General features: G+C 38.6%; 1 protein-coding gene across 7 annotated transcripts in view; it reads right to left on the reverse strand.

Moving 5' to 3' along the window:
• LOC123514609 overlaps positions 1–12,452 on the reverse strand; it is a 71,114-nt gene that overhangs the window by 23,582 nt on the left and 35,080 nt on the right. For all 7 annotated transcript variants that reach the window (XM_045272582.1, XM_045272581.1, XM_045272579.1 and 4 more), the window contains 2 exons: positions 504–628; positions 161–203 (listed from right to left, as the gene is read on the reverse strand). In XM_045272582.1, coding sequence (XP_045128517.1) covers positions 161–203; positions 504–628 — 168 coding nt within the window. The remainder of the gene's footprint in view (positions 1–160; positions 204–503; positions 629–12,452) is intronic.

Consider the following 12,452-nt stretch of genomic DNA (forward strand, 5'->3'; position numbering starts at 1 on the left):
ATTTTGTCATAAATATTCACATGTACTTGTTACAAACTTCAAGAGAGAGAGAGAGAGAGAGAGAGAGAGAGAGAGAGAGAGAGAGAGAGAGAGAGAGAGAGAGAGAGAGAGAGAGAGAATTTTAAAACTTTCTAATGAGCATTATAATGTAGTTACTTACTTCTCTTGGTTGATTGTTTAACAACTTCCATATCCTTTATGTCCTGGAATTTAATAAAGATCTAGGTTACAGTCTAAAGTAACTGCTTTTCTCACAAACTATTCACAATAACGAAATAGCATAGCATGTAATTGGATGTCTCCGTAAAAAGATGGTATAAAGAAAATTTCAATCGGAGAACAGTGCTTCAGAGAACAAAAGAAAAAAAATAGAGAGCAAGAGGATTAAAACATACAAGAAGAGAGCTTTACACTAAGTTTCAAAACACTGAAATGGATGGAAAAAATAGAAAACTCGCCTAGTCATACATAAAACAGTCTTCATGTCATGTACTGATACTTACTGAGTTAGCTGTTTGTAGAATGCCACTGTCCAGATTATCATCTACTGGGCTACCAGATATATGCTGCTCCAAGAAGTACACACCCAAGGAGAAGGTGGTCTTTATTGGAAAGCCCACCTTTATTTCTGAAAAGAAATTAATTGCAGTGAAGAGAAGCAGACAATAAAGAGACTACCTTTCCTAGGGATGCTATTAATCTAGAACACAGAATACAGGCAATTCCCGCTTAACGAAGATTCACACAACGAGATTTCGCTACAACGAACATTTCCTTTTACAACCATCTGCTCGTATAACGAACACCAAACTCACTTTAACAAAATTTTATCCAGTAATTTTTTCCAAGTTTGAAAGCCCCGCCGTACCATGCAAGCCGACAGGCTTTTGAATACACCAGCGTCTCTCGTGGACAAAACACGCACCACTCACTCCCCTACCCTTCTCCGCTCTTAGTTCAAAACAATAACAGTATCCAGCAGCAGCTGTCTTCCCTTGCTCAACATGCCACCAAAATGGTCTCTTCCACTCTAGAGGAACTTTCCCTTCATTTATTGAACTTTTAATTATTTCCCAAATTGGATCTAGTAATTGCTCTTTACATTCTTTTAACACCCAGCCTGATACACCATCTGGCCCCATTGCTTTTCTGACTTCCAACTTATCCAGTAATCTTCTAATATCTTGTTTGTGCACTGCAATCTCCTGTAATCCTTGGCAATCCAATGTCCTATTAGGTTCTGTGAAATCATCTGCAATGAATGCCGTTTTGAAGCTCTCATTCATTATTTCACACATTTCCTTCTCTGTTTGGTGTGTCTTCCCTTCTTTAATTATTTTTTCAATTATTTCCTTATTCTTTGTTTTGCCGTTTATAAATTTGTAGAAAAGTTTAGGTTCATCCTTGCTTTTATCCACTACATCCTTCTCAAACTTTTTCTTCCTTCCTCTCTCCTTACTCTAATATATTCATTTCTAGTATCTTTGTACTGCTGACTATTATGGTCATTTCCCTGCTTTATCCTTTGCCTCTTTTTGCTTGTATACATCTAGCATTGTACCAAGCATGTATTTTTTCTGAACTTTATAAACAGGAACAAACTTTTTTACTCCTTCATTGTATTTCTGTAAGAATATGTCATATTTCTCTTGAACAGTCTTCCTGTACATAATATTACTCCACTCAATATCAGCCAAATAACTCCTTAATTTTTCAAAATCCGCTCTTGCATAATTTAAGCTCTCTCCTTTATAGTCCTCTCTGTAACTTATCTCATCTTCCTCCTGCATTTGCAACTCTAATGTCACATGATCACTTTTCCCCATTGGACTAAGGTATTGTATGATTGGTGGGGACCCTGGTTTCTTTGTGAAAACTAGGTCAAGCAACGATGGTTTTTCTTCCCCCCTGTACCTTGTTGACTCCTCCACCCAATGGTCCATTGTATTAACCACAGTCAACTGTAACACTTTCTCACTCCACTGCCTAACATTATCCATTACTTGCATCTCTCTAGTTTATTTCTTTACAGTTAAAGTCTCCAACTAAGAGTATTCTTCTATCTCTTCTTATCATGTTATCTAGGCACTTTATCACCTCTCTTTGCATATTTTTATGCTCTTCTGATCCCCATGTATCAGTCTTTGGTGGAACATATGTAACTATAATTTTTCTTTTCTTCAAGTCTTCTGTTCTGATTGTTACTCCCATTACTTCCACCTTGTCTTCCCCATATTGCACATCATCCACCCATATATTATCACCAACCATTATTGGCACTCCTCCCCCTTTATCCTTTCTGTCCCTCCTCCAGGTATTATATTCCTCCTCTTTAAAGTTGACATGGATCTCTTTTTTCAGTTTTGTTTCAACGATACACATTACATCCGGCTTCTTCTCTTTCAAATAATCCCGAACTTCCAATATGCTTGATAACAACCCATCTATGTTAGTGTAAGTCACTCTTAATTCATTGTCTCCTCCACGACCTCCTCTTTTTTCCTAAGGTACCACTTCTTTAGTCTCATATCCAGAACCCTCCAGTAAAAATTCTTCTTCTCTATCTCAGTCCTTTTCTCGTGTTTTTCCTTAGCTACACTTCATAGCACTTTCTCCTTTTCCCTTTCCTCTAAGTTCATATTTCTATTTATCCATATTTCCTTGTGATCAACATCAGCCAGCTTCCCTTTTCTAGCCATTATTTCCTCTACAGCCACTTAGATCTCATTTTCAACTTCATTGGTCTCTTACCCCCTTCACTCTACCTTCCCAGCCTAATCACTTCCTCCACCTCCTAGTCAAATTCTTGTGTACTGTCTTGTACTCTTTTGATAACAGTTTTGGCCATTTCCCTTTCTTCACGTTCTCCTGTGAATTTATTTGGGTTTTTCTTTTCCCTCATCCCATAAATCACGAAGCTTTTTATCTTGTCCACTGCATCCCGCACCATATTTTCCTTTTCCTTGATAACTTCTATTACAGCGACTTTTGTGTTCTCCTGAATTTGTCTCCTTACCACTTTTGAAAATTTGACTTTCTTCTTCTTGCTCCTGTTTCCATTCATTTCTTAGTTCTTTCAATTTGTTATCACCTAGACCACCTTCTGCCTTGTCTGTAATCCCGTCCTGCACTTTATCCTGCAAGCTCTTTAAAGAGCTTTAATAATTCTGGCATATGGTTTTTAGAGTGTCATTTTAATTGCTTCCTTATTTCTAGAATTTCCTCTTTTAATTCCTGGTTTATTCCATTGAACTTCTCACATTCTGCTACTCTCAGTTTGTTTTCCGTTTGCAGTCAGTCTTGTTTGTCCATGAGACTAGACATCACCTCCTTCATATATCTTAATTCTCTTTCTACATTTAATAAGCCTTCTCATATTACCTCGTTCATCCTGGAAACTCGAGAAATCCTTTTCCATAGTATCATCTGACAGTTTCCTTAAACCAATAGGGATTTCTATAAAGCGTTGGTTATCACTCAGCGTATGTTTTGATTCCGCCATGTGCCTGGCAGCGCTACTTGGTTCCATCTCTCTCTCTCTCGTTACTCATTCCTTAGCTATATGTGATCTAACGCTATTTCATTTCGAGATAGGAGAACCTATAGCCCCCTGTCCTCCTGTACATACGTCTAGGCCTGACTCCAAGTCCTTTTGTAGTATCTCTGCGAGCTACTCAGATGCGTGTGTCCTGTTCGACAGCTCCGCTCCATGTATTTACCTATTTGTATTTACCTATTTGTGTATTACAGGGCCCGAGCTAAGCTCTCTGTGTCCTGTCTCCTTGTCCACTCCTGTCATATCTCTCTTTCATCTGATTGACACACACCGCATCAACATCATTGCTCAGTTTATTCCATTTATCAATACTACGATGCGGGAAACTGTACTTTCTCACGTCATTTAGACAGCTGTCCTTTATTAATTTTTTTCCATGTCCTCGGAGGTAATTACTTGCGGTCACCTTTATCAATTCTCTGTCCAGTATGTCAATCTTGTTCACCAATTTATACATAGTTATCATGTCTCCTCTTGTTCTTCTCTCTTCTAGTGTGGTCAGCCCCAGCTTCCTCAGTCTTTCCTCATAGCCTAACTCCCTGAGTCCTGGTATCATCCTTGTTGCCAGCCTCTGTACCCTTTCCACCTTCTTCACATTTTTCTTCATATGCGGTGACCAGACGCAAGCTGCATATTCTAACTGGGGTCTTATAAAGGTGCATAATATCTTCTTCAACATTCCTTCATCTCGGTAGTGGAATGCAAGGCCAATATTTTTGGAGCATGTTATATGTATGTTTTCCCAAATATCTTGTAAATGTGTTTCTCCGGTGATAGAGTGTTTTCCACAATTACTCAAGTCTTTCTCTTCATTGGTCTCTTCAATCTTCTCACCACCCAGCCTGTAATCCCTGTTTGGTCTGTATCTACTTCTTCCCATTTTCATAACATGGCTCTTGTTTATATTGAATTCCATCTGCCACTCTTTACTCCACTCATATATTTTGTCAAGATCTTCCTGTAGCTTGTTACAATCTTCCACATTCTTTACTCTCCGCATAATTTTGGTATCGTCCGCAAACATATTCATGTAACTGTCAATTCCTACTGGCATATCATTAACATAAATCAAAAACATGATGGGACCAAGCACTGACCCTTGTGGAACTCCACTGGTTACCTTCTTCCACTCGGACTTCCTTCCTTCACCACTGTTCTCATTTCTCTTCCCACTAAGTAATTTTCCATCCATTTTGCTAGTTTATCATTTACTCCTCCAATCTTCTTTAGTTTCCACATCAGTCTATTGTGTGGCACTTTATCAAAGGCCTTTCTCAAGTCCAGGTAAATAGCATCCACCCATCCCTCTCTATGTTGTAGTATGTCAGTCACTCTTGAATAAAAACATAATAAATTGGATACACGATCTTCCTTTTCTGAAACCAAACTGCCTTTCACTCAGAATGTTTTCACTTTCTAGATACTCACTCCACTTAGCTTTAATTACTTCTTCACATACCTTGCACAATATACTAGTCAACGATACTGGTCTGTAATTTAACAGTTCCATTCTACTACCATTCTTATATATAGGCACAATGTCAGCTCTTTTCCACTCTTTCGGGACTATTCCTGTTCGTATGGAGGTTTCCACAATATCAAATATGGGGTTCAACAATTGATCCTTACATTCTTTTAGCAACCTCCCAGATATGCCATCAGGCCCCATTGATTTATTAATATCCAGATTGCTTATAATTTTCCTTACGTCTTCTTTAGTAACCATGATGTCCTGCATTTGCTTTATTTCCGTAGGCCTTCTCCCATAAAATGCTCCTCCTTTGTAAACACTTTGCAAAAGTTGTCATTCAAAATTTCAGCTATATCTAGCATCCTCATATACTTCTTCCCATTTTTACCTTTTCTATTGCCTCCCTTTATTTAGTTTTCCATTTATGAATTTGTAAAACATTTTGGGTCACTATCACAGTTTTCCACCACTCTCTGTTCATATTCCTTTTGTGCTGTTCTCCTTACTTCAACATATCTATTCCTTGCTGTTTTGTAGACTTCCCTTGATAATACATCACTGTTTTTCTTAAGTTTCTTCCATGCCTTTTCTTTGTTCTTTTTGCTTCTTCACAATTTCTATTAAACCACTGTTTATTATTTAAAGTCCTCTTTCTGTGATATGCCACAAACCTCTTCACAGCAGAGTTATATAAATCCATAAATTTATCGTATTTCAATTGCATATCCCTTCCTGGTATACCACAGACCAGTCAATTTCATTAAAGAACTCCCTCATATGGTTATAATTTGCTCTAGTATAATTTAATTTTTCCTCCCTGTTCCACAATCCTACCTGTGCTTTTCCATATCCAGCTTAAAGTTTAGGACATCATGGTCACTTTTCCCCAAGGGACATTCATGCTCAATTTCTTCTTTAGAGATGCCCTGGTAAATACCAAATCCAACCTTGCTGCAACATCTTGTCCCCTGCATCTTGTTGGTGATCTCACCCACTGTGTCATCAAGTTATTTGTTGCTACCTTTAACAATTCCTCTGCCCACTCACCACCATTCACCACTTCGTAGTCTTCCCACACTATTTCTTTACAATTAAAGTCCCCGACTATCATCACTCTATCCTTTCTGATGAGTTCTTGCTTCATTCTGTCTAGAGTATTTCTCATCACCATTTGATACTGTTCATATTCCCAAGCACTGGTTCTGGGTGGTATGTATACTGTTATAATATTAATGTCTCTCTTACCATCTGTTATAAGCATACTTATCACTTCCTCATTTCCCTTACTATAGTTCACCTCCTTCACTATCAGATCTTCCTTAGTAAGAACCATTATACCACCACCTCCTTTATTTTTCTATCATTTCTCCATACTTTGTAGTGTTTACATCAAACCAATCAAACTTTATTTAGGGCCTTAACTTTGTTTCCACCACACACATTATGTCCGGTTCATTGTTTCTTAGGTAATCCATACATTCTAGCCTCTTAGACAGAAATCCATCTATATTCGTGTAAGTCACTTGAATTCCATTCCTAGTCTCTTTCTTCGATGTTTCTGTCTGTAAAGTCTATTCGTCTGTTTTATCCACCACTTCTTCAGCCTCCCATTTCTCATCCTCCAAAAACTTGGTCTTTTCCTCCTCAGTTCTTCGTCATTCCTCTCTCACTTCAGTTACAAGCTCTTTCATTTTCATCCGTTCGTCCTGTGACATATTTCTTCTTATGTAAATTGTTTTGGTCTCCTCAGAGTCCTTAAGTTTCCAAGCCCTCCTCAGCAAGGCCTCAGCTGTCACCTGAGACTTTAATTTCAATTTCAATGGTCTACTTTTGCCTTCCTCAAAAGCTCCTAGTCTCACACTTTCTTCTACCTCAGCATATAGGCACTCTTCCTCTTCAGAGATCTTATTCAGTAAAGACTTAATCCTGTCATTTTCCTTCTCTCTCATATCTTGCAAGTTCCTGTTTGTTTCCTCCCTCAATCCTGTTATGATCACATTTTTTTTTTTTCAGCAATATCTCTCACTACATACTCATTTTCCTTTAATGCCTTTAACATTTCACTCTGTGTAATCACTTTATTTTCTTCTTCCTGCTTTTTCACTATCTCCCTAAAGGACTTTTGTACTTCCTGGTGTTCTTGATTCACTTCTTTCATCTTAACATCTATTAGGTTAAGGCATTCCTCCTTCTCCAGGTCCCCTTCAGATATTTTCTTCTCCATTTCAGGAGTTTAGCCTTCATCTCGTCACATTGTTTCCTTAGCTGTTTGTTTTCTTTCTCCATTTCCACTTTTTCCCTCAACAACTCTTTGTTCTCTATCGTTAACAAATAGATTTCTTTTTGAAGGATCATTTCCGCTAAGACTCTATCAGTTTTCTTCTATGGAACTAATGTTTAGAAACTTACTTTTTAATGCCTGAATTCTTGCATCCATGTCAAATTTTTCAAGCCCTTGGAGTGGTAACAAAACCTTCAAAGTCCCGGCTAGTAGACATCTTATTTATCGCCAGCTGGTCTTCTCCAAAACAAACACCGTACAATCTCCGCTCAGGGACCACTCCATATCCCTTTTAAAAACTTTTCCACTTTTCACAGTAGGACATTAATAGGACATTAACACAGAGATACCCAGACCCTATAAACATCATAGGTATTTTCTCCTCTTCCCCGTCCACTGTGTGTGTGTGTGTGTGTGTGTGTGTGTGTGTGTGTGTGTGTGTGTGTGTGTGTGTGTGTGTGTGTGTGTGTGTGTGTGTGTGTGTGTGTATTTACCTATTTGTGTATTACAGGGCCCGAGCTAAGCTCTCTGTGTCCTGTATCCTTGTCCATTCCTGTCATATCTCTCTTTCATCTGATTGACAAACACCGCGTCAACAACATGACTGCTCAAGTCCAGGTAGATAGCATCCACCCATCCCTCTCTATGTTGCAGTATGTCAGTCACTCTTGAATAAAAACATAATAAATTGGATCACATCTTCCTTTTCTGAAACCAAACTGCCTTTCACTCAGAATGTTTTCACTTTCTAGATCTCTCTCCTTCTTTAATTACTTCTTCACATACCTTCACAATATCTAGTCAACATACTGGTCTATAATTTAGTGGTTCCATTCTACTCCATTCTTATATATCACAATGTGTATTTACCTAATTGTATTTACCTAATTGTAACATACGGAAAAGAGCTATGCTCGTGTTGTCCCGTCTCCATATCTATTAATGTCCAGCTTTTCTTAAAATCATGAATATTCCTTGCGTTGACCACTTCCATGTCTAAACTATTCCATGCTTCCACCCTTCTATGAGGAAGCTATATTTTTCACATCTCTCCTATAAGTGGCCATTTTAGTTTTTTCCCATGCCCTCTCGACATTCTTTCATTCCACATACACAGATCTTCCCTATCCATTTTTTCCATGCCAATCATCACTCTGTATATTGCTATCAGGTCTCCCTTTCTCTTCTGTTTTCCAGGGTTGGAAGTTGCATTCTTTTCAGTCTGTCTTCATAAGTCAAATCTCTTAAGTCAGGCACCATTTTGTTGCAGCCCTCTGTACTTTCTCTAGTTTCCTTATGTGTTTCTTTAAGTTCAGCCCACTGTATTGTTGCATATTCAAGCCTCGGTCTTATCATTGCAGTAATTATTTTCTTCATCATTTCTTCATCTAAATATACTGACGCCACTCTTATGTTCCTCAATAAGTTCAATACTTCTCCAATTATTTTGTTTATATGTCTCTCTGGCGATAGGTCATTGGTAATTGTCACCCCAAGGTCTTTTCTTCATGACTGGTTTTTATGTCTTCATTTCCTATCTTGTACATACTCCTGATTCTTCTTTCACTCTTGCCAAACTCTATTTTCTTGCATTTTGTCGTGTTGAACTCCATTTGCCATGTACAGCTCCATTTCCATATTCTGTCCAAGTCTTCCTGGAGTAGTTCAATCTTTGTCACATCTCACTTTTCTTAACAATTTTGCATCGTCTGCAAATAGGCTCACATAACTGGACACCCCATCCACCATGTCATTTATGTAGACTGCGAACATTACTGGTGCCAACACTGATCCCTGTGGAACTCCACTCTCCACCAATCCCCATTCTGATGGTCTGTCCTTAATTATTGTTCTCATTTCTCTTCCTACCAAAAGTCTTCCATCCATTTTAGTAAACTGCCATGCACTCCTCCTACCATTTCAAGTTTGTGTGTGTGTGTGTGTGTGTGTGTGTGTGTGTGTGTGTGTGTGTGTGTGTGTGTGTGTGTGTGTGTGTGTGTGTGTGTGTGTATTTACCTAATTGTATTTACCTAATTGTAACATACGGAAAAGAGCTATGCTCGTGTTGTCCCGTCTCCATATCTATTAATGTCCAGCTTTTTCTTAAAATCATGAATATTCCTTGCGTTGACCACTTCCACGTCTAAACTATTCCATGCTTCCACCCTTCTATGAGGAAGCTATATTTTTCACATCTCTCCTATAAGTGGCCATTTTAGTTTTTCCCATGCCCTCTCGACATTCTTTCATTCCACATACACAGATCTTCCCTATCCATTTTTTCCATGCCAATCATCACTCTGTATATTGCTATCAGGTCTCCCCTTTCTCTTCTGTTTTCCAGGGTTGGAAGTTGCATTCTTTTCAGTCTGTCTTCATAAGTCAAATCTCTTAAGTCAGGCACCATTTTGTTGCAGCCCTCTGTACTTTCTCTAGTTTCCTTATGTGTTTCTTTAAGTTCGGAGCCCACTGTATTGTTGCATATTCAAGCCTCGGTCTTATCATTGCAGTAATTATTTTCTTCATCATTTCTTCATCTAAATATACGAACGCCACTCTTATGTTCCTCAATAAGTTCAATACTTCTCCAATTATTTTGTTTATATGTCTCTCTGGCGATAGGTCATTGGTAATTGTCACCCCAAGGTCTTTTTCTTCATGACTGGTTTTATGTCTTCATTTCCTATCTTGTACATACTCCTGATTCTTCTTTCACTCTTGCCAAACTCTATTTTCTTGCATTTTGTCGTGTTGAACTCCATTTGCCATGTACAGCTCCATTTCCATATTCTGTCCAAGTCTTCCTGGAGTAGTTCGCAATCTTTGTCACATCTCACTTTTCTTAACAATTTTGCATCGTCTGCAAATAGGCTCACATAACTGGACACCCCATCCACCATGTCATTTATGTAGACTGCGAACATTACTGGTGCCAACACTGATCCCTGTGGAACTCCACTCTCCACCAAGCCCCATTCTGATGGTCTGTCCTTAATTATTGTTCTCATTTCTCTTCCTACTAAAAGTCTTCCATCCATTTTAGTAAACTGCCATGCACTCCTCCTACCATTTCAAGTTTCCAGATCAGTCTCCGGTGTGGTACCTTATCAAAGGCCTTTTTTAAATCCAGATATATTCCATCAGCCCAACCATCTCTTTCCTGTATTACATCTATCACCCTCGAATAGTAACATATCAGGTTTGTCGTGCATGAACGCCCTTTTCTAAAACCAAATTGACACTCACAAAGTATGTCATTTTCTCCAAGAAGTCTGTCCATCTATTCTTCACCACCCTCTCACACATCTTAGCTACCACACTTGTAAGTGACACTGGTCTATAGTTCAATGGGTCTCTCTTGTTACCTGATTTATAGATTGGGACAATGTTAGCTCTTTTCCAGTCTTGGGGCACTACACCTTCCCTTAATGAGGCATCAATTACTTCACAAACTTTTTCTGCCAGTTGCTCCTGCATTCTCTTAAAATCCATCCTGATACCCCATCAGGTCCCACAGCTTTTCTCACTTCTAAACTCCCATCATATTCTTGATCTCCTCCACAGTTACTTGAAACTCCTTCATAATCCCTTTCTGTTCCATTACCAGTGGTTTGTCAAAAGCAGTCTCCTTTGTGAATACCTTCCGAAAGCATCCATTCATAGCCTCTGCCATTTCCTGGGATCTTCACTGCATACTCCATTTACTTCTAAACTTTCAATACTTTCTCTATTTTTGATGTTGTTGTTCACATGTCTGTAAAAAGCCTTGGTTGGTCTTTACATTTATCAATTATATCCTTTTCTTGTTTCTTTCTTTCTTCTCTTCTAATCAACACATATTCATTTCTTGCTCTTTTGTAACTTTCCACTGCTTAATCCGTCTTTTCCTTCTCCACCTCTTCCATGCATCCTCTTTTCTTGTTCTAGCCTTTTCACATCTATCGTTAAACCAGTCCTGCTTTCCAACTTCTCTATGTTGTCTTATTGGTACAAATTTTTTCTCACCTTCTTTGTATATTTTTATAAATTCCTTCCACTTTTCATTTGCTCCCTTAGCACTCTTGAATTTCATCCAATTTGTCTCTTGAAAGAAGTGTGTGTGTGTGTGTGTGTGTGTGTGTGTGTGTGTGTGTGTGTGTGTGTGTGTGTGTGTGTGTGTGTGTGTGTGTGTGTGTATTCACCTAGTTGTAATTTTACAGGGCCTGGGTATCATACTCGTGTGGCCCCGTCTCCATATCTACACACATCCAACTTTCCTTTAAAACTATGCACACTCCTCGCTGACACCACCTCCTCACTCAAACCATTCCACACCTCCACACATCTTTGTGGGAAACTATATTTCTTCACATCCTTCAAGCATTTTCCTTGGCTATCTTTTTACTATGCAATCTGTAGTTCTATTTAAGTTTTCCTCTCTCAACATCATTTGCTCATTATCCACTTCATCCAGTCCGTTCAACAGTTTATAAACCTGTATTAAATCTCCTCTTTCTCTTCTTTGTTCCAAGGTAAGCAAATTCATTTCTTTTAATCTCTCCTCATAGGTCATTTCTGCCAATTCCGGAACCATTTTTGTTGCCATTCTCTGCAATCTCTCCAACTTCCTTATATGCTTCTTTTTATAAGGGGACCAAACCACTCCAGCATATTCCAATCTTGGTCTAATTACCGTACTAATTAATTTCTTCATCATATCTTTATCCATATAATGGAAGGCTAATCCAATATTTCTTATCAAATTATACGTTTCTCCAAACATCTTATCAATATGAGCCTCAAACTGCCCATGGTCTTGTATTATCACTCCCAAATCCTTTTCCTTTTCCACCTTTTTCAACACTACTTCTTCACCCATCTTATATGACCCTCTTGGCCGTCTTCCACTCTTCCCATCTCCATCACATGACTTTTGCTCAGATTAAATTCCATTTCCCACCTCTTGCTCCACTCCCAAATCTTATCCAGATCTGCCTGTAAAATTTCACAATCTTCTTCACTCTTCACACACCTACACAACTTCGCATCATCCATAAACAAATTAATATAACTGTTTACTCCTCTGGCATGTCATTAATATATACAAGGAAAAGTATTGGTGCCAGCACTGAGCCTTGTGGGACTCCACTCTCCACCACCAACCA

The sequence above is a fragment of the Portunus trituberculatus genome, chromosome 38 (genome assembly GCF_017591435.1).
Source record: "Portunus trituberculatus isolate SZX2019 chromosome 38, ASM1759143v1, whole genome shotgun sequence".
Lineage (NCBI taxonomy): Eukaryota > Metazoa > Arthropoda > Malacostraca > Decapoda > Portunidae > Portunus > Portunus trituberculatus.